This window comes from Ostrea edulis, chromosome 9 (genome assembly GCF_947568905.1).
Source record: "Ostrea edulis chromosome 9, xbOstEdul1.1, whole genome shotgun sequence".
Taxonomy (NCBI): Eukaryota; Metazoa; Mollusca; class Bivalvia; order Ostreida; family Ostreidae; genus Ostrea; species Ostrea edulis.
This window is the reverse complement of record NC_079172.1, coordinates 63,106,116-63,130,434: the sequence shown is the minus strand read 5'-3', so window position 1 is coordinate 63,130,434 and position 24,319 is coordinate 63,106,116. Positions and strand designations below refer to the sequence as shown.

General features: G+C 35.9%; 1 protein-coding gene across 1 annotated transcript; it reads left to right on the top strand.

The window, feature by feature from the left end:
• Positions 1 to 17,533: 17,533 nt before the first annotated feature.
• Positions 17,534 to 21,529, top strand: LOC130050260 (E3 ubiquitin-protein ligase TRIM71-like). The gene is made up of 2 exons (XM_056149858.1): positions 17,534 to 17,586; positions 18,868 to 21,529. The coding sequence occupies exon 2, from the start codon at positions 18,898 to 18,900 to the stop codon at positions 20,578 to 20,580; it is 1,683 nt and encodes a 560-aa protein (XP_056005833.1). The 5' UTR covers positions 17,534 to 17,586; positions 18,868 to 18,897; the 3' UTR covers positions 20,581 to 21,529.
• The last annotated feature ends 2,790 nt before the right edge of the window (positions 21,530 to 24,319 follow it).

Sequence of the window (24,319 nt, the reverse complement as noted above, 5' to 3'; positions counted from 1 at the left end):
TCAGAAATGGTTTTAGATATCAGATATGCACTCAGGATCCTAAAAAAAAAAACCTAAAAACTAAATTTGGTTGAAATCCGACGGACCTGATTTCTGGCCGCCATTTTCTTCAATGGCGGCCATTTTGAAACATTTGAAAACTGATTGGAAGGAAAAACTGATGCTGGAAATGAACTGTGGACCCTCCATTTACCCCAGAAACCAAATGTTGCAGAGATTTTAACATTTTCAAATATTTTGGTATATGGCGGCGATTTTGAAAATGGCGGCTCAAAATTTTTTTTTGATGGTGGGAATGAACTTGGGGTCACCAAATTACCCTAGAAATAAAATTTGGTTGAAATCCGACAACCTTGATATTTTGACGTTTTTGGCCGCCATTTTGAAACGGCGGCCATTTTGAAAATTTCGAAAGTTGATTGCACCCCTCCTCATGACCCCCTATCAGCTCACAAAGTTTGAAGTGGATCTGTCGAAACACTTTCATAAAATCGAGCGGACAAATTTCTCTGGAAAGAAGAGGAATAAAAAGAAGAAGAAAAAAATAAGAATAATAAGAAACGGAGCAAAAACAATATGTCTCCGACACTTTGTGTTCGGAGACATAATAAGAAACGGAGCAAAAACAATATGTCTCCGACACTTTGTGTTCGGAGACATAATAATAATAATAACTAGACACTCATTACTAGTAATGAGTAGGTCTTCCGTTTGTTCACGTCCGGTAAAGAGTTTTCTGATCCTACGAAAACCATTCAAACATATCAGAGAGTGTACTTGAACAATAAGTGAGAAATGTATTATCGAATTTTTTACTCATTTCTTGTAACTTCTGGTGACGACCGGAAGTACTATTCAGATGTGTTTTCCTATAAATGACAGCGACTCTTTGCTGTCTATATTCCCTTAAAATTTCACATCTCTATCTGAAAGAGTTCTCAACAAAAAGAAGTACATTGTAGACTAAAGAAAGAAAAAGTAGTTGGTAACTACCGACCGGAAGTCAATTTAGAAAAACAAAATAGTCAAAACTCTAGAAGTTGATACTGTTCTTAAGACATGTGAGAATCATATGAAAGACTTCAAATATAAGCGAGATTTATGGGGACAAAGAGACGAAAGTAAAAAAGTATTTTATCAAGAAACCGGAAGTAGTCGTTTTGACTACCGACAGGGTCAATATTCTTTTGACACTTTGAAAGAGACTTAATAAACAAGTATAGGTTTCAATTTAAAAGAATTTTTTTGAAATTTACGATTATTTCAATCACTTCCGGTGACGACAGGAAGTGACGGTCGACGTGCTCAACACCCTATTGCATCCTTACAAACGGAGATTGATCATCCCTCAATATTTGATGAACCTATCTTTTACCCTTTCCAAGAAAAATGCTGGACGAAATCTTGTTTGAGAAACAGGAAATCGGCCATATTTTCCGACCGGAAGTGAATTTTGGAAAAACAAAAATAACCACAGCAAAATCATTTCATAAGACATTCCTGAAAATTTCAAGAAAATCTATCCAGCCATCTCTGAGAAATCACTCGAAGAAATCGGAAAATCGACATTTTTTCAAATACTTCCGGTATAGACCGGAAGTGACGGACAAAAAAATTGAATGTATGTGTACAATAGACTAATGTTGGTTGATCAACTCTACAAGTTTCAAGCGTGTATCTGTATTCATTATTGAGAAACTGAAAAAAACAAGGTTTCAATATGTCCATCCCATATCTCACGACCGGAAGTGAATTTTACAAAAACATTAAAGGCTACTTTAGACATTTATAGTGTCTATAACATATGTAAAATTCAAATTATTGACTTTTTTAATGAACGAGATTTATGGCACTGAAAAATGAGAGAATGAATAGTCTTTCTTTGATATAACCGGAAGTTGAAGATTCAACTTCCGGTGGGGTCAACATTTTTTGAGAATTAGAACGAGACCTAATAAACCGATATAGGTTTTAATTTGCGGGGAAAAAGTTTGAAATTTATTATTCATTTAATCACTTCCGGTGACGACCGGAAGTGACGGTCGACATTATTAACCCACTATTGCACGCCTACAAAGTGAGATCTATTAAATCTGAAATTTTGGTGACTCTATCTTTTACTGTTTCTGAGAAAAACGCTAGACAACGAAAAGAGCTAATAAGCCGTATTTGCCGACCGAAAGTAAATTTCACAAAAATATTTGACGTTACTCTAGACATTTATAGTAACTATAATATATGTAAAACTCAACTCATTAACTAGTTTCATGACCGAGATTTATGGCACTGAAAAATGAGAGAATGAATAGTCTTTCTCTGATATAACCGGAAGTTGGAGATTCAACTTTCAGTGGGGTCAACACTTTTTCAGAATTAGAACGAGATATAGTAAACCGAAATAGGTTTTAATTTGAAAGAAAAAAGTTTGAAATTCATGTTTCCTTTAATCACTTCCGGTGACGACCGGAAGTGACGGCAACAAAAAATATTACGTGCATGCACCATAGAGAAGATAGATCTATCATCTCTGAAAGTTTCATTCGATTATCTTTAGTCGTTTTCAAGTTTACCCCCGGACAAAGTTTCTTTCAAAAACCGGAAAATCGGACGTATCTGACGAACGGAAGTGAATTTTGAAAAAATGAAAAAAATGCCTTGAGGTACCATCGTTGTGTATAATCTGTGAAAGTTTCAGGAAAATCCATCCAACGGTCTCGGAGACGAAAGGGAAAAAAATAATAATAATAATAACTAGACACTCATTATTAGTAATGAGTAGGTCTTCCGTTAGACCACTTCCGGTAAAGAGCTTTCTGTTCCTACGAAAACCATTTAAATATATCAAAAAATGTGCCTTAACAATGAATGAGAAATGTCTTATCGAATTTTTTATTCCTTTCTCGTAACTTCCGGTGACGACCGGAAGTACTATTCAGATGCGTTTTCCTATAAATGACAGCGACTCTTTACTGTCTATATTTCCTGAAAATTTCACGTCTCTATCTGAAAGAGTTCTCAACAAAAAGAAGTAGACTAAAGAAAGAAAAAGTAGTAGGTTACTACCAACCGGAAGTCAATTTTGAAAAAACAAAATTTTCAAAACTTTCGAAGTTGATACTTTTATTAAGACATGTAAAAATCATATGAAAGACTTCAAATATAAGCGAGATTTATAGGGACAAAGAGACGAAAAGTAAAAGGGTATTTTGTCAAGAAACCGGAAGTAGTCGTTTTGACTACCGACAGAGTCAATATTCTTTTGACACTTTGAAAGAGACTTAATAAACTAGTATAGGTTTCAAATTAAAAGAAAAAGTTTGAAATTTGCGATTCTTACAATCACTTCCGGTGACGACAGGAAGTGATGGTTGACATGTTCAACCCACTACTGCACGCCTACAAACGGAGATTTATCATCCCTGAATAATTGATGAACCTTTATTTTACTTTTTCCAAGAAAAATGCTGGACAAAATTCCTTTTGAGAAACAGAAAATCGGCCATATTTTTCCGACCGGAATTGAATTTTGTAAAAATAATTATAGCAAGGTCATTTCATAAGACATTATTCCTGAAAATGTCAAAAAAATCTACCTAGCCATCTCTGAGAAATCACTCGAAGAAATCGGAAAATCAAAATTTGTTCAAATACTTCCGGTATAGACCGGAAGTGACGGACAAAAAAATTGAATGTATGTGTACAATGGACTAATGTTAGTTGATCAACTCTACAAGTTTCAAGCGTCTATCTATATTCATTATTGAGAAACTGAAAAAAACAAGGTTTGAATTTGTCCACCCTATATCTCACGACCGGAAGTAGATTTTACAAAAATATTTTCAGTTACTTTAGACATTTATAATGTCTATAACATATGTAAAATTCAAATCATTAACTTGTTTAATGACCGAGATTTATGGCACTGAAAAATGAGAGAATGAATAGTCTTTCTTTGATATAACCGGAAGTTGGAGATTCAACTTCCGGTGGGGTCAACATTTTTTTGAGAATTAGAAAGAGACCTAGTAAACCGATATAAGTTTCAATTTGAAAAAAAAAGTTTGAAATTTATGATTTATTTAATAACTTCCGGTGACGACCGGAAGTTACGGCCGACATTCCTAACCAACTGATGCACGCCTACAAAGTGAGATCTATTAACTTTGAAAAATTGGTGACTCTTACTTTTACCGTTTCTGAGAAAAACGTTGGACAACGAAAACAGCTAATAAGCCGTATTTGCCGACCGGAAGTGAATTTTACAAAAATGTTCTAATCTCTTTTAGACATTTATAGTGACTATAATATATGTAAAACTCAACTCATTAACTAGTTTCATGACCGAGATTTATGGCACTGAAAAATGAGTGAATGATTAGTCTTTCTTTGATATAACCGGAAGTTGGAGATTCAACTTCCGGTGGGATCAACATTTTTTGAGAATTAGAAAGAGACCTAGTAAACCGATATAGGTTTCAATTTGAAAGAAAAAAGTTTAAAATTGATGATTCATTTAATCACTTCCGGTGACGACCGGAAGTGACGGCGACAAAAAATAATACGTGCATGCACCATAGAGAAAATACATCTATCATCCCTGAAAGTTTCATTTGATTATCTTTAGTGGTTTTCAAGTTTACCCCCGGACAAAGTTCCTTTCAAAAACCGGAAAATCGGACGTATCTCACAAACGGAAGTGAATTTTGAAAAAATGACAAAAATGCCTTGAGGTACCATAGTTCTCTATAATCTGTGAAAGTTTCAGGAAAATCCATCCAACGGTCTCGGAGACGAAAGGGAAAAAAAATAATAATAAACAGTAGAATCACTAGAAGGTCATCCGTTGGTAACGGAAGACCTTAATAACTAGACACTCATTACTAGTAATGAGTAGGTCTTCCGTTAGACCACTTCCGGTAAAGAACTTTCTGTTCCTACGAAAACCATTTAAATATATCAGAAAATAAGCCTTAAACAACGAATAAGAAATGTATTATCGAACTTTTTACTCATTTCTCGTAACTTCCGGTGATGACCAGAAGTACTATTCAGATGCGTTTTCCTATAAAAGACAGCGACTCTTTACTGTCTATATTCCCTGAAAATTTCACGTCTCTATCTGAAAGAGTTCTCAAAAAAAGTGGAAATGATATGACTTATTACACTCTATTAAATAATTTTATGAGGATTAGAATTTAAAAAATGAAATATTACATATTTTTATGGTACTTCCGCCGGATGACGGAAGTGACAGGAAGAAAGTTGAAACACGTATGTCACATCTACAAATCACTATCTAACTTTCCTGAAAGCTTCAAGACTCAATCTTTGAGTAGTTATGAGAAAACACTTGGAGAAAAAACCCCGGAAATCGTACATATTTAACGAACGGAAGTGAATTTTGAAAAAACAACAACAATAAATCACTATACTCTGAAGATGGATAATGTCAATTATATATTTGAAAATCACAAAAACACTTGCTTTATATGCGAGAGATATGATAGCAAAGAAAAACCATTTTTCCGAAGTTTTTCTCTAAAAACCGGAAGTTGCTGGTTAAACTTCCGGTAAGACTAACATTTTCTGAAACGACACAAGAGACCCAATTAATCTATGCAAGTTTTGTTTCAAAAGCATAATTTTGAAATTTGACGTTTCTTTTATTCACTTCCAGTGACGGACGGAAGTGACGGATGGCAATGATAACCCTGATTACAGAGCTACAAGTCACCATCTATCATCCCTAAAAGTTTGAAGACTCAATCTTTAACCGTTTATGAGAAAACGCCCGGACAAAATGTCATTTGAAAAACGGAAATACAGCCGTAACTTGCAAGCGGAAGTGATTTTAGCAAAACCAAAAAAAGACAGTTCTAGACAATCCTATTTTACATCTTTCCTGAAAGTTTCATGAAAATCTATCCAACCGTTTTTGAGAAATCGCGTGCACAAAATCGGTAAGAAAAAGAACAATAATAATAATAACTAGACACGATCTCGTTGCGAGCAACGAGTAGGTCTTCCGTCCGATTTGTTGATGCACTCGGAGTTAAAAAAAAAACAAAAACAAAAGACAAATGAGTCCCAATTTAGTTTCCGACTTTAAGACACTTTAGATATAATCAATTTTTCATATCATAAGCTTCTGAAGCAAAGTTGCGGTGAAATTCGTTTGAAATTCGACTCTCCTGGCGAGCCATAAGGCCCGCGGGCCTATTTCTTGATGTCATTTGTTAGCCCTCTATAGACTCAACAACTTTAGTTCTATATGTCTTTACAAAATATTTACCTGTAAAAAGTTATTGAGATCGACCGATATCGAGAAAAAATCGACTCTACAGGCGAGCCATTAGGACCATAGGCCTATTTCTTGATATCAATCGATAGATCTCGATAAACTGAACAACTTTTGTTCAATATGTCCTTACAAAATATTTACCAGTTACAAGTTTTTGAAATCGACTGATATCGACAAAAATCGACTCTACAGGCGAGCCATGAGGCCCACAGACCCATTTTTTGATATTGATCGATAGGTTATGACACATTGAACAACTTTTGTTCAATAATGCTTTTCAAAAAATATGTCGTTTTAAAGATATGAGGCGTCAAATATTTACGATTTTGGCCCTTAAAATCTCTAATTACGTAACATATGACCTACTTTTTGATTTGATAAGATCAAGCTCGTTGAGATGAACATTTCCGCTTCTACAACTTATTATAAAATATTAATAGTTTCTGAGATATTCTCAAAAACATTTGGACCCTTCTGAACCCCTAATTTAAAGGGCCAGCCCGTTTTGCTTGATATCGTAAGAAAGGCCTTGTCATTTTAAACATTTTTTGCTCAACAAGTATTTAGAAATTCTTTACCGTTCTCGAGTTACCTGTACAAGAAATATTTAGGGGCCAAACTGTAGCTCCCTAACGGGGCCACATAGGGAAAAAACGAAATGTACATATTGTTTAGATTATCATTCTGAACAACTTTTGTTCAATAATGCTTTTCAAAATATTTGTCGTTTTCAAGATATGAGGCGTCAATTATTTATGATTTTGGCCCTTAAAATCCCTTATTACGTAACATATGACCTACTTTTTGATTTGATAAGAACAAGCTCGTTTAGATGAACATTTCCGCTTCAATGACTTATTACAAAATATTAATAGTTTCTGAGATATTCTCATAAACCTTTGGACCCTTCTGGGCCCCTAATTTAAAGGGTCAGCCCCTTTTGCTTGATATCGTAAGAAAGGTCATGACATTTCAAACATTTTTTGTTCAACAAGTATTTAGAAATTCTTTACCGTTCTCGAGCTATTTCTAGAAGTAATTTTTAGGGGCCAAACTGTAGCTCCCTAACGGGGCCACATAGGGTAAAAACGAAATATGCATATTGTTCAGATCATCATTCTGAACAACTTTTGTTCTTTATTGCTTTTCAAAATATTTGTCGTTTTCGAGATACAAGGGGTAAAAAAAATTATGGTTTTGGCCCTTAAAATCCCTTATTACGTAACATATGACCTCAATTTTTATATGAATAGATTTGGATTGTTGAGATGAACATTTTTTGTTCTTTGACTTATACCAAAATATTAACGATTTTTGAGATATTTGATCTAGACTTTGAGCCCTTTTAGATCCCTAATTGAAGGGGCTAGCCCCTAAATCTTGATATTTTCGAAAAGATCTCGTAAATGTGCACAACTTTTGTTCTACATGTCTTAACAAAATATTTGCAAGAAAAAAGATATTGGAGATCAAAGGTCAAAAATCGCCGAAATCGGCGAACAATTTTGGCATCCATTTTTTCAGGTCCAGGCGAGCGTTTAGGCAAATCGCCTCCGGTAAAATCGAATCCCCCACAAATCTTCTAAAATGTTTACTCTATCTTGTGTAGAAATTTCAAGACTCTAGCTTCAAAACTAACGGAGGAGATGCGTGGACAACAAGGCCCTTCAAAAAGTCACTAAAAGAGAGATAACTCCTGACCGGAAGTGACGTCAAGCACGAAAGTTTGCAAGCAAAGTCTCGTCACCAAAAGACATCTTTCCTGAAAATTTCGTGAAAATCGATCGAGAAATGGCTGAGAAAAACGCGTGTACTACCAAGGAAAATAATAATAATAATAATAATAATAATGAAGAAGAAGAACGCGAACAATAATAGTAAGGTTTTCCGCAGGAGACGGAAGACCTTAATAATAATAATAATAATGAAGAAGAAGAACGCGAACAATAATAGTAAGGTCTTCCGCAGGAGACGGAAGACCTTAATAAACAGTAGACCTTAATAAGAAACGGAGCAAAAACAATATGTCTCCGACACTTTGTGTTCGGAGACATAATAATAGAGGAAAAGAAACATAAGAATCACTATAAGGTCTTCCGTTGAAACGGAAGACCTTAATAAGAAACAGAGTAAAAACAATATGTTCCCAAACTTGTTTGGGGAACATAATAATAAGAAACAGAGTAAAAACAATATGTTCCCAAACTTTGTTTGGGGAACATAATAATAAGAAACAGAGTAAAAACAATATGTTCCCAAACTTTGTTTGGGGAACATAAAAATGTCGCTATTCGTTTCCATTTTACTTGTATTTAACGATTTGTCGTTGTTTTATACACACCACACATATGACCGAAACCCTACGTTTTCAGTTCGGCGTTTTAACAAAACTCATATATTCATGAACACTAAAACTAAAGTTTTGCACCAATTTATTTGTCTATCTAGATCTTGTAAAACCAACAATACACACACACACACGCATGCATGCATGCATACAGAGAGAGAGAGAGAGAGAGAGAGAGAGAGAGAGAGAGAGAGAGAGAGAGAGAGAGAGAAAACAAAAAATACTAAAAGACGTATTTTTGCCCAAAAGGCGGATCCGACGCCGGCTACCCCCACCCCCATACGTTGGGAAAGAGGGAGTGGGAATTCCAACGTTTAAAACTATGTATCAGTCAACCCGAAAGACTACATCAATTTTAGGGAGGTGAATTTCATTTATATGTGGTAACTTTCACAGGGGACTAAGATATCATTCTTAATTACTATAGTTTAAAAAATTCAGTTATACAATCTGTTTCGTTACGGTAGATTTCGTTTCGTTTCGCATTTAACAGATACACTACTTATTCCATGCATTTATCATAATATGTACAGTGTAATTACAAAATGCAAGTAACAACAGAGATCGATTGGAAAGCAAGTCGTGCAATAGCTTATGTAAATCCGCTCCCAGGATATATAGTTATATTATAATAATACGATGACAGGTTGAATTTATGGCGATAACAGGTTAAATATTCCATTCACTTTATTGTGAAATAGAGCGGACACCTGTTAGATCGCTGCACGCATGTGTATCCCAATTCGAAATCGAGCCTACTTTTTATAATCTTTTCTGTCCTCGTATTGATTAATTATATGATAAGTTAATACTGATGCAATTACATTTCATTTATTCTCGAAAACACAAATTTTATTGACAAGATTTCACTGCTCAAGATCATCACACTATCCTACGTGACCAAGCGCATGCATGTCAACAAACGATGTGTAGAGGAAATATTGTTCAGGTAGCAGTCTTCCTACTCTTCAATGAGTGCTGAACACACATCCACAAACGAGATTCCTGAATAAAGATGAAATGAAACTTAATGAAAAAAAACTCATACGAATTCAGTTTATCAGCCTTATTAAAGGAGTTCTTTTGTTTCAATCGAATATCACGTGACTGTCACAAAGTACATAAAACTATACTATATGCTTGGTACAATGGGTCGTGCATTTTCAAAAGTACACGTGCCTTCAGACAAAGACCTGTAATTACAGTTGTAAATATGTCACAATTTGAAAAACGATGAATTAATAAGATTTTGTTAATAAATATAATCACCACATTGACAATAAATACATCACAAGGCCATGCTCAAGAAAGATTAGAATCGCCGCGGTGGCCTAGAGGTAGAGCGTTCACCCCGCATGTGGTAGGTCGGGGTTCGAATCCCAGTCGCGACAGACCTAGGAAAGGGACTTCAGTTGTTAGAACTTGTTCCCAATTCTTTTGATTTGATCAATAAAATATTTTTTTTTAAACAATACAAACCCAAGTCATTAAAACAGGGAGTGACTGTTCCATCGCCAAACGCCCGGCATCAGTTGTGAATGTCACGGGTCCTCGAAGATTACCATAACAAGAGGCCCATGGGCCAAATCGCTCACCTGAGTCACCTTAGCTCATATTTAAAAAAAAAAGTCCTATATATTCGCATGTAATACTTTGATCCCTATTCTGACCCAAACCTACTCCCGTGGCCCTGATTTTTACAAAATTAAATCTGCACTAAGTCAGGAAGCTTTCATGTAAATGTAAACTTTTCTGGCCCAGTGATTTTTCAGAAGATTTTTAATGATTTTCCCTATATATTTGTATGTTTGTTTTGTTTCGATGTTTTCTGCCACACTCAACAATTTTTCAGTTATATGGTGGCGCCCAGTTTTTATTGGTGGAAGAGAGAACCCAGATACAATGTACCTGAGAAGAGACCACCGACCTTCCGAAAGTAAACTGGTAAACTTTCTCACTTACCGGCGCGAGCGGGATTGAAACCCGCGCCGACAGAGGTGAGAGGCCGTGTGATTTTAAGCGCAATGCTCTAACCACTCCGCCACGGAGGCCCTATTTGTATGTAAAATTTTGATCTCTTACTGTGGTCCCATCTTACCCCCAGAAACCATGATTTTTACAAACTTGAATCTGCACTATGTCAGGAAGCTTTTGTGCAAATGTAAACTTCTTTGGCCCAATGGTTTTTAAGGATGAAGTTTTTCAAGATTTTTTTTCTATTTATTAGTTATGTAAAACTTCGATCCCATATCATGACCCCATCCTAGCCCAAGGGGTTATGAGTTTAACAAACTTGAATCTGAACAATGTCAGAAAGGTTTCATGTACAAACGTAAATCTCAGCTTTTCTGATTCAGTGGTTCTTGAGAAGATTTGTCAAGATTTTCCCTATATGGGAACTGAAGAGAAAATGGTTTCACGATAGAGGTGTGTGCATAAAAGGTCACGTCAGCTGCACCATTTGTGAGTGATTAAGAATGACAGAGAACAGAGACAAACAGACACGTAGACGGTCGTCAGACGGGCAAACTCCCAAACCTTCATCCAAAATGTTGAAAATGGCGGAGGGGACAGTGGTGACAGTGATGACGTTGGAACCAAAATCATTGACCAGATGACTGTAATAGCGGACGCTGTGAGTCAGCTCCAGAAGGGTCAGAAAGAACTACGTTCATCTTTCGATAGTAAGTTTGATAAATTCAAGAATGAGTTCATGGCTAGTATTGATAGTAAATTCAAAGCAATGCGGTCAGATTTTGACCTTGAACTTGGTAAACAGCAAAGCCAGATCGACAGTTTGTCACGGTCGGTTGAGTCTCTTATTCATCGAGTGAAAGAGGTAGAGAAAGTAGGACAGAGTTACGCAACTCAACCTGGATCAGCTGTTCACCATTCGAGCACCGTCAAGGATTCGGAGGTAACCATAATAGCTAGTAATATACCTCAGTCAGACGATGAGGACATTCTACAAGTTGCACAGGATCTTGTTGACTGTCTGAGTGATTCGATTAGTGTAGTCGCGGCTGCTCGGCTCAGGAGTCGGATTCAGGGGAAACCAGGGTTAGTGAAAATCAGTTTCGCAACTGTCGAGGAGAAAGTAGAAATACTACGGAAGAAACGCGACTTGAAGGGCAGTCAAGCGTACAATCTGTTTTCTTAAGGTCCTCTAAATCCCACACCGAGAGGCTCCTAGAACTTAATGCGAAAACACTACTAACTCAACTACCGAATGGAGAACAATTCCGTATCACTTCGAATGGACGGATAGTAAAGAAATATTCTGACCGTCAACACAGCAATTTCTCCGCGGACAGCAACAACCGCGATCAGGATCATCAATAGCAACCTCCCCGGCCCATAGACACTATAAAACTAGATCACATTAATGTCTGTGGATGGACCGACGAAAATACAGAACTTAGAAGCCAAATTATCAATGCCATGAATTGTGACATCATTTCAATAAGTGAAACACACTTATATAAAGAAAAAGAAATACATATTAAAGGTACAGGTGGATAGGATTCAATAGACAACAAATTCACGTAAATGCACGTAAAGCATCAGGGGGAGTTGGAATTCTTGTAAAAATCTGGTTAACTGAACTTTTTAGTATTTCTGTGATCGATAAATGTTATGATGGCATTTTAGGAATTAAGTTGACTAAACACAACTCTGATTTTGAATTCATTGTATTTACTCGTTACCTCCCACCAGAAAATTCAAACAGAGGACGGGATGCTCAGGGGTTTTTTTTTTTTTTTTTTTTGCACATCTGTTGTCCCAGATTTATTTGCACAATGAAAATAATGGTATTTTTTTATTGGGTGACATGAATTGTAGAATAGGCAACCTACAAGAGGTAATACAAGATGTTGATGAAATTACCACTCGTAAACCTATAGACAACACTATAAACCAGCATGGTCATGAATTTATTGAGTTTCTCAATGAAACAAACTTTTGTGCTCTGAATGGCAGATTTCCAGATGACAATTTTACGTGTATTTCACGAAAAGGTAAATCTGTAGTTGACTATATATGTATACCTGTAGATATATTTAGATATGTTACAAATTTTAATGTGTTTACAGTACAGTCTATTGTAGATGATTTCAAGTTTCATGATTTCTTAGGTATGAAATCAAAACTCCCGGATCACTCGGCTATTACTTGTGATTTCAGTGTTACTGAATATGGCTTAATACATGAATCTGAAAAGGTCGAAAGCACTAAACCACGATTTAATCTGAATAGGATCCCACTTGATTTTATGTCCAATGAATTGACTAGAACTGGTTTATTAATAGTAATAGATCAAATTGAAAAAAGCAGAAAATCGTAGGAAATGTAGATGGCATTTATGACAATTTATGTAAAATAATTTTAAAAGAAATGGAAACTATCCCAAAGATTGTACACAAAAACTCAAGTAAACGTCTGAAAAATAAAAAGCCTTTTTGGAATGATGAATTACGTGATTTATGGAACAATACACGAGAAAAAGAAAATATTTTTGTGAAATATAAAGGTAAACAAGATGTTAAATCGGCCCTAAGACGAGAATACATTGAAGCACGGGATATTTTTGACAAGGCACTTAGGCGCACCGAACTCTCTTACAAGAAAACTGTAGCTAGAGACATTGAGAATATGAGTTCATCAAACCCAAATGAATTTTGGAATAAAATCAAAAAGCTTGGACCAAGAAATACAATATATATTCCAATGGAGGTCACAGATACAGATGGAAATATCATTACTAATGAACGAGAAGTTTTAAATAGATGGCAAAATTGATTTCCAAAATTTGTATAACGGTAGCGTGAATACTGATTTTTTTCAAGATCATTACGATAGTTCAAGGCTAGAAAAAACAAGGTTGGAAAATAATATGAAACTTCAATCATTCATCTGCAATGAAGAATTAAATTATGATATATCGCTAGAAGAAATTTCTGATATTGTACTGCACTCTAAATCTAAATCTGCTAGTGGGTATGATGAAATTCCATATAGTGTTCTAAAATTCCCAATGATAATAAAAACATTACGTAATCTCTTTCAACTTATATTTGATTCAAGTATCATCCCTTCCATCTGGAGGAAAGCTGTCATATGTCCTATTCTTAAGGATTCCTCCTCGGACAAACGCCTGCCAATGAATTACCGAGGTATCAGTCTCCTATCCTGTATCAGTAAGCTTTATAGTGCATTTATTAATAAAAGGCTTGTTACTTACTTGGAGAATAATGATATTTTGGCAGATGAACAAAATGGTTTTAGAAGAGGGAAATCCTGTGAAGATCACGTATTTACTTTGAACAGTCTAATTCAGAATAATAAAAATCTGTATGTTGCATTTATTGATCTAAAGAAGTGTTTTGATTTTGTAGATAGAGACATGATGCTGTATAAACTTCTGTTGAATGATGTAAATGGTAAAATGTACAACTCGATCAAGAATATTTACCAAAGTTCAGAGTCATGAGTTCGAGTAAATGGAAAACTTACAAACTGGTTTAGCTGTAAAACTGGTGTTAAACAGGGGGATAACTTATCTCCAACTCTATTTTCGATTTTTGCAATTGACCTTGTTCATGAAATAAACTCTTTGGATGTGGGTGTAAATATCGCAGATGAAAAGCTGTCCGTTTTATTATATGCAGACGATATAGCCTTAATAGCTAAGACACCGGAAGAATTACAATGTATGTTACAAAAACTGCACAACTGGTGCAGGCGTTGGAGAGTCCTTATAAATACTGAAAAATCCAAATGTATGCACTTCCGTAAAACTAGAACAAAAGGAACAGAGTTTGAATTCACTATTGGAACAAATACATTAGAAATAGTAGATAGCCATAAATATCTTGGAATCATATTTACTTACACTGGAAATTTTACAAAAAATGCACAAAACCTTGCTAAAGCTGGAGGACGGGCACTTGGAAAAATTATTTCTACAATACACAATAATAAAGAATTTGGATTCACTGCTTACGAAAAATTATTTTACTCTTGCGTTTTACCTATATTAGACTATTCGTCCAGTGTTTGGGGGTTCAAAAAATTCCAGTCAATAGATAATGTTCAAAATCGAGCCATTAGATATTTTTAGGGAGTACATCGTTTTGCGCCTTTATTGGCAATCTATGGAGATACGGGGTGGATACCCAGTCAATATCGTCGATGGATTAATATGATAAGATTTTGGAATAGAGTATTGTTATTTGACAGTGAACGCATTACTAGAAAAGTGTTTGAAATGGATTATGATATATGTACAAACAACTGGTGTAGTGCTCTGAAAGAAATTTTGCAAAATTTGGAACTGGAAAGTTATTTTGACTCAAAATTGTTAATAGAAATGAATGTTCTTCAAACAAATATGCATTACTATTACTCCAATATCTGGAAAAATGAAGTATTTAAAGTACCTAAATTACGAACTTATGTGTCTATAAAATCAACCTTTGGTCGAGAAAATTATGTAACATTGGATATGCCAAAATACTTTAGGTCAATTATGTCGCAGTTTAGATGTGGTATTTTACCTTTAAGAATATATTATGGGGAACCTGCTGTTGAAAGAATATGCTTATTGTGTTCATTAAATTGTGTGGAAGACGAAATTCATTTTTTACTCTATTGTCCATTGTATTCTAAACTCAGAATAACTTTGTTTGAAAACACGGGATTTGATCAAATGTCAATGTCAGATGTAGAGATTCTTCGAATGTTAATAACAAACTACCCAAGACAATTAGCAAAATACTTGTACTCCTCCTTTTCTCTTAGACAATCTATTATATTTGGAAAAATCAACAAATGAGCTATTTATACATTATATACTTATTATACATGTATACACATGTACATGTATATATAATTATAGAAAATGTTATTATGCGCAATTATTTGCATTATATATTATTATATCAACGTTTAAAGAGGCATATAGGCCCGACGGGCCGGGTGTTTATTGATTTGAATATTGTGATAAAATTGGATGTATGAATATATATACACATGCCACTATAATAAATAAAATTACTTACTTAAAATTACTTACTATGATTGTATGCAAAACTTTGATCCCCTATTGTGGCCCCATCCTACCCCCGGGGGCATGATTTCAACAAAATTGAATCTGCACTATGTCAGAAAGCTTTCTTGCACATATCCACTTTCCTGGCCCGGTAGTTTTTTGTTTTTTTTGGGTTTTTTTTGTTTTTTTGTTTTTTGTTTTTTTTTTAGAAGATTTCCCCTATATTTTTGTATGTAAAACTTTGATCCCCTATTGTGGCCTTATCCTTTAAAAAAAAACTTGAATCTGCACTATGTCAGAAAGCGTTCATGTAAATCTCAGTTTTTCTGGCTTAGTGGTTCTTAAGATGAAATTTTTTAAAGATCTTTCCTTTATATATCTGTATGTAAAATTTGATCCCCTATTGTGGCCCCATTTAACCTCCGGGGTCCATGATTTTAACAAACTTGAATCTGCACTATGTCAGGGAATTTTCATGTAAATTTCAGCTCTTCTGGCCCAGTGGTTCTTGAGAAGATTTTTCCTATATATTTGTATGTAAAACTTTTTGTGCTTATCTCCCCTTTGAAGGGGGTATGGCCCTTCATTTGAACAAACTTGAAAACCCTTCACCAAAGAATGCTTTTGGCCAAGTTGATTATAATTGGCCCAATGGTTCTGGATAAGAAGTCGAAAATGTAAAAAGTTTACAGACGGACGGACAGGCAATCAGGTGAGCTAAAAACGGATGTCCCGTGTCATAGTAGTTGTGGCACGGTGAAGAACCCTCAAAGCGCCGAGCATAGGCCTAAATTTGAAGCCCTTCAGCAGTATTGGTGACGCCTCCATATGAGTGAAAAATTCTCGAGAGGACGTTAAACAAGACACAATCAATCAATCACGAAAAAATCAAACGATCCGCTCCCGAATCTGTCAATCGATCTAGCGTAGAAAAATATATGATATTAAAGGGTATCTTTTATCTTAGTTCAAGTTATGGCAAATGATATAGGTACATCCCAAATAAATTGTTTAACTAACATAACGATATTGTTGTCATTTAATTTCTTTTCGTTTAAAATGTCCTTTTTTATGAATAAATGTTTAGATATTCGGGTTGACAGCTCGATGAAATTTCATAGAAGCAGTGTGTAGATGGGATATTATCATGAAGTCCAGAGGTGATGTCCAGAGGCGATGTCCCGCGGGAAATTGTAAGGAGATACTTTACATCGTGATAATGGCTGACTTCCTTTTAGCAGTTTAAAACATGGATGAAAATATAAATATCAGCAATATTTGCCTATTCATTTCAAAATCCATCGCCTAGATGAGTAGCTCAGTAGGTTAGCACGTCGACCATTGAACTGTAGATCTCGGGTTCGAGTCCAGTAGGGGTTTTAAATTTTTATCAGATTGCTTTCTTTTTTACTAAATAAAGTAAATTTGAAAGTTTTCAAATTCAAAATAGTGTTGTAAATATCCTCTACTTTTTATCCATATCAAACTTCTCCGGTGTAGCATACCTCCTTATAACAGTACAATTTCTCTGGTGTAGCATACCTCCTTATAACAGTACAATTTCTCCGGTGTAGCAAACCTCCTTATAACAGTACAATTTCTGTGACATTACGAATGAAATGCAAGATCAATTCTTTTTACTTCTATAACGCGCACTTGCCAATTTGTACATAGTCATGTTTAATACACCCCCCCCCCCTTTATTTTGTAATAGTACAAAAGCTAATTCAAAATTTGATAACAATGTGGACTTTAAATCTATTGAAGCAGTAGATAACACGTACTTATGTAGTGTATACAGGGTCGATCTCGTCACGTACAGGTATTTAAAGCACGGGACTACACGGAAGGTCGAAAGAAAAGGGAAGCCATGTTGGATTTTTACAGGTGACACAAAATTATTACTATTATGTTAACATCACAGTGCCACCAAATCATTATAAATGTATAATAAGATATGTGTTTGATCAGAATTATTAATGAGACAGGGATCGAAATTAACTTTTTTCACTACTAGCAAATTTTAGCTAGTGGAGTATTTTCCAACTAGCAAAATTGGAACTTTTACTAGCATTTTTCAATCGATGGTTGTTTTACAGGAATTTAAGAAAACAAGCGTGTATCTATATCAAAATATAGGAAAAAATCTTTTAAAATCTTCTTTAAAGTGCAATAATAAAAATAATATTGAGAATTCTTTCATTTAAAATTTAATGAATTATCAGACAACATCCATGTACATGTATCATTGGTGCATGATGAGAGTCATAGGGTACATTTGTGCGGCGAACTCGTTGTCCAGAGATCTACCACCTATTTACAACATCATGTGGTTTGAAATCTTGAAGACTGTTTGTGCCAATTCAAACTGTATGTTCAAAGCTTTTGGAAATTTCATCTAAAAATTCTAGTTGAAAAAAAAACACTCCGAACTCTAAGTGTTTGACTATGGACTACAGAAGGACACCGCGTGAAGCGGTGACACTAACACTTTCATGTGTTGTTTCATGTAAACACGGACGAGATCAACATGCTTGCTATTTAAATCAGACGTCTCTGAGACGCCCAAAGTGTACATGAAGTAGGCCATCTTCGACATCACTGACTGAGATGACCTTGGCCTTAGTTGTTTATTCGATCCATGTTTACTTTTCCAATATTTGTATATTCATTCTGTAAAGCGTTTCTATGCAAAAATTATTGTTAACTTATTGTAAACTTCAAAGTACAGCCAATAAACCAAGGAAATCCGGAAAAAGAGATCGGTTTCTTTTTCACTCGCAAAAAGTTGTGATCACTTGTGATTTTTCACTCGCAATTTTAATTTCTAACTCGCATTTAGCGAGTATTTCCCCTTAATTTCGTTGCCTAACTGAGACAGGTTTGATGACACTGGTCATTATAACGTGAATTTTAGAAATTCGGGGGAGGGGGGAGGGTGATGTAGTACATGTATATATTTGTACTATACGTACATATAAATGTATGATGAAAATATAATAATAATCTATCCTGGTATAATTCTAGCGTGTAAAATTGTTTATTGAAGTTCCCATCTAAACGATTTATATCCAATGTTTATTTATAAACGATTTATATCCAATATTTATTTCATGTCCTGCAATTGAAAACTGACACTAAAAATAATGTTCATTTCTCTATTAACAGTGAACTAATCATGTGACCCAGACACCAGACATGCTGCAACCCCGGCGCAGTGCCCAAGACGTCCTACTGTGTGACTCCTGTGAAACTGCCCCCCTACAGAGTCACTGTGAACGTTGTAATATAAATCTCTGTACTAACTGTGTAGGAAAACATCTCTTGGATTCGTCTAGAAAACACCAAGTCATACCGTTCATCGAGAGAAGTTCTACTCCTAACTACCCAAAATGCCACAGCCACCCCGACAAACAGTGTGAACTTCACTGTAAGAAATGCGACCTTCCCGTCTGTTCTACCTGCGCTTTATTTGGTAAACATAAAGGTCACGATATATCAGATATTCAGAAAGAACTCAGCGCTAAAACACAAGATTTACGAAAAGATTTGGAAGAACTCGAGACCAGAATTTACCCTCGATATGAAGAAATTGTCTCCGATGTCCAAACTGAGAAAGCCGAGTTAGAAAGGAAGTACGGGAAACTGACCACAGCTGCCGACCAACAAGGAGAAGCCTTACACCGGGAGATCACCGCCATTGTCAACAAACGGAAATCCGACATAGCGGAGATGAAAACAAAACATCTGGCTGTCTTAAATAAAAACACAGATGAAATCACACACAGTATTACTGAACTCAAACAAATCATTCTAAATCTGAAGGCAATATTGGAATCCAATGACGTCTCCCTAATCTCTACCTACAAATCTAGGAATGCCGAGTTCAGGAGATTACCCCCAAAAGTCCAAGTTACATTACCAAGTTTGTCACCTCAGAAAATAAACACAGAACAGCTCCGTGAAATCTTTGGTTCTCTGTCGCCATTATCCATTAACACAGAAGAACAAGGTTACATAATGAAGTCAGCAGAAGCTGTATCGTCTCCTCCAGTCAAACCACTGCTTGATGAACCGCGCGTCACCGCCACCATAGACACTGGGTATAGCAGACTATACGGTGTTAGCTGTGTCAGTGAAGAACAAGTCTGGACACGCGGGGATAACGAAATCATGAAGCTCCTCAACCTCCGGAGTAAACTACTGACATCAATACAAACCAAGTCAGGGAGACAACCAGGGGGCATAGCAGTGACACGGGACGGGGATCTTGTTTATACTGACTATAGAGATAAGACTATAAACCTGGTCAAGAATAAAGAGATACAGACCGTGATCACACTACAGAGGTGGATGTCTTTCATACTACAGGGGTGGGGACCTCACGGTGTCTGCCGTACCGCCTCTGGTGATCTCCTGGTTACCATGAACAGTGATGATGGAAAACAATCCAAAGTCGTGCGTTACTCTGGCTCCACAGAGAAACAAAGCATTCAGTTTGATGATCAGGGCCGTCCTCTCTATTCACGTGCTCGTCACATCAGTGAAAACAGGAACCTGGATATCTGTGTGGTTGACTGGGACGTTGATGCAGTAGTGGTGGTCAATCAGTCAGGAAAACTCCGATTTAGATACACTGGTCATCCCTCTAATACCAAGCAATCATTTACTCCAGTCGGCATCACTACAGACAGCCAGAGTCACATCCTGACAGCAGACTATAGAAATCACCGTATCCACATCCTAGATCAGGACGGACAGTTCCTCCGTTACATTCACTGTGATTTACGCGGTCCATTTGGTTTATGTGTGGACATCAGAGACAACCTCTTTGTGGCTGAGTGTGTCACTGCTAAAGTGAAGAAAATCCAATATCTATAAACGGTGTTAATTACACATCTCAACACTGTGTTAATTACAGATCCAAACACCGTGTTAATTACAGATCTAAGCACGGTGTTAATTACAGATATAAAAACCATGTTAATTACCTAGCTATTTAAACCTACATGTATATGTACTTAAAGTAGTTATTTCTACTTTCTTTTACCTGTTTTAGGAAATATAAATAAATAATGATTAAGGCGCATCTTTTTAACAGGTCAGTCGTTTTATGTAGCATGTTGTGCATCTGCACTGCAAAATTCGGAGTGTAAATTTGAATACTTTATGAGGGTGGAGAATGCAAAGGAAATGCATGATAATTCGCCCCAAAAAACTTTGATGTAAAAATGCATGACGGTAAACTTTAAAATTAATACAGATTTGTAAAACATTCTACACTTTTTATCACGTAGCTTTGATCATAAGCTCCTAAAAAATGGAACTGGGTGTTGTTATTGATGCAAATTTGAAAGGTTAGAAAGTAAACATTTTTTGTCCAATATTTTTGTGGTATTCATCGTCAGTGTAAGTGAATCAAGATCTTTGGTACACACCATATTGCACCGTTCCTGCGTTTGACCACGAAATGCAAGTAAAGGAAAAAGTAGTTAAAAATACCTACTTGGAGTAGGTTTAAATACCTACGTAGCTATAAGTAGCTACGTAGGTAGAAATAGTCTTTGGACTGGACCTGTTTAAAACTGTAAGTAATTACAACTATGTGATGCTTACAAAAGTGTGTATGATGTGTAATTAACATGTGTATTGATAAAGTTATATTTATCTTGGGCCTATATTGAACATTATTCTGTTTGTCAAGTTTAAAATTACAGTGTATATCTTTTGGTATTTGTATTATGTGTCAACGTATATATTATAGATAAACATTTATAGAATACAATCTTACATTATGACTGAGTACTTACTTAGCTGTGTAGTACAGTAACATATAGTGACCCCCAAACGTCCGGTCTTCTGATCTAAGGTCACAGTCTTCTGTTTACCATCAATGACGTCACAACGCGTATCTCCACAGTCCTACAAAATCAACACAGACAAATAGAAATCTTATCAAACTCAATTTCCAAGAATATCGTATTAATTTACCTCAACAAAGTACAGATTTGATTTAGACAATCTTAACAATATTAACACTTATTAATGGTAAAACTATGATTTATCATCAGATTTTGTAAATTGATTAGCTCACCGGGACGATTTCCAGACCACAGGGGCTCGGTTGTCAGATACTGAAGTTTTGTATCATTTGTTCCCGAATAATAAATTGGAAGTTTTGCATGATTTGTGTCCGAATAATAGATTATATAAATAAAACCCACCACCAAAATTCGGTTGGTTTTTTGTTTTGTTTTTTGAGGTTTTAAAAAAGGTGTATCATGTGTACATAATAATAACCGAGCCCCTGTGCTTCAAATTTAGGCCTATGCTCTGAGCTTACGATCATTGAGCAGTGAGGGTTCTTTAGCGTACCACACCTACTGTGACACGGGACATGAGTTTCTAAGGTCATCTCCGAGGACCCGTGACATTCCGTCTGATGCCGAGCGTTTGGCGATAGAATTGTCACTACCTGTTTTAACAACTTAGGTCTGTCGCGGCCGAGATTCGAACCCCGACCTTCCACATGTGGGGCGAACGCTTTCCCTCTAGACCACATATGCCTTATAAGGGAACATTCATTTGGTACCAAGACTTTTTATCTAGTGACCTTGACATTTGACCTACTTTTTGAAAACATTAACCTGGGCTAATCTTTTGAATCAAAGGGGATAGGGTTTTGATAATTCACATATAGATGCTTCATGAAGAGACCTTTCTTTTGTTTTGGTACCTTGACATTTTACCTTGTAAACTTGACCTTCGACTTTGACCTACTTTTCAAAAACTTTATACTTTGTTATATCTTTTGAACCAAAAGTAAAATGGCTTTGATATTTAATATTTAGATATCTCATGACCAAGCCTTAGATATAGTATCGAAACCCGCACCTATTGACCTTGGGCTTCGGCCTAATTTTCAAAAACTTTAATCTTTTGAACTAATGGGACAAGGGGGTGTTGGTGAAGTAGAGTCGTGCTTCTGGCGAGCTATGTTGTCTTCTGACAAATCTTGTTTTTGTATTTCTGACTGGTGAATAATCAACAAGAATTAACAATTCAGCAAACAGCAAGGTAGATTGATAGAATGGAAAACAAGAGTTATTCTCAGATTCAAATGAAACAAATTTTCCCTGCTTGTGGGACTAACCAGTCACTTATCTGACCATCAATGAATTTTGTGGAATGGTCAGTGTTATGAAGAATAAGTCCAGTAGACTGGCTTTGGTGTGGGTCCTGCGATTTGGGAAGAACTATACATTCAATCGTCTCCTCGCACCATACTTTGATTTTCATATACTCAAGTTCAACCAGAATCTCCCAGATCTATCAAAAGAAATGTTTTATCATATTATATCAGATAAATTCCTCAAAGAACAGGGTTCCTTGTATTTAAATGTAAAAATCAAAGCATAATTATTTGGAACCACAAGAAAATTATTTGAAAAATAAAACGAATATATGAATAAATCGTCATTTTGATTCTGGTTTTTGACAAAAATATCAAAATAGGGAGTGGGGGTTGAAGAGCTTAAAATAGCATACAAGACCATTTTTGATAAAATGTTCAGACAAGGTGGGGGGGGGGGGGTAAACACCTATACACCCTCTAAATCCGGCACTGCCTTAAATAGTTAGTTTTAGCTCACCTGACCTAACAAGTTAGCTTTTCTGATCACCTTTCGTCTCTCCTTTGTCTGTGAACTTTCCACATTTTCACCTTCTCCAGAACCATTGGACCAATATCAATCAAACTTGGTAAGTTGATATAAATTATCCTTTGTGTAAAGGGGCTTCAGGTTTGGTCAAATGAAGAGCCATACCATCTATAAAGGGGAAAGAATCACGAAATGCAAAAATAGGGTGGGGGCATTTAAAAATCTTCTCAAGAATCGCTGGACATGTTGAAATTTACGTGAAAGTTTCCCGGAGACAGTGCAAATTCAAGCTTAATCAAACATGGCCCTGGAGTTAGGGTGGGGCTACAATAGAGGATCAAAGTTTTACATGCATGTAGGGGCGCAAATAATTCAAAATGTCTTCAGTTATTTGCGTTTACATTAATTAGGCGCTTCAGTACAGGATTAAGAGGATGTTCATGGAACAAAATGAGGCCTTTTTCAACCCCCCCCCCGCTTGAGAACTTTTTTGCGGCGATAATTTCTCTGAAATGTGCAGATTCCTTTCTATCTCATCCCTCTTTCGATTTATGGAATCGTTTCACGCTTTTTGAAAGCTTTAGAGATTGGCCTTCCACCGACTCATTTTATCATAAAGGTCTATAGACAGGGAATGCACACATTTCAGAGAAATTATCAATTTGATTGGGGGGGTTAATCAGTATCCATATTTCAGCAATCTGATTAAAATAATATCTTAGATCCACTCCGTTATGTAGCTACATAAAGATCTGAAGACATCCCGTATGATCTTTGTGTAGCGACATAGCAATAAGTTAAAGGAGCTGAGCGGATAAAACATCTTATTTTAATCAGATTGCATCAGATCCTCCTAGGCACCTGATCCCACCTCTGTTGTGTCCAGGGGTCCGTGTTTGCCCAACTCTCTATTTTGCATTGCTTGTAGGAGTTATGAGATTGATCACTGTTCGTTATCT

Coding starts and splice junctions, on each gene's coding strand:
- LOC130050260 (XM_056149858.1), top strand. CDS start 18,898: ATGCTGCAACCCCGGCGCAGTGCCCAAGACGTCCTACTGTGTGACTCC.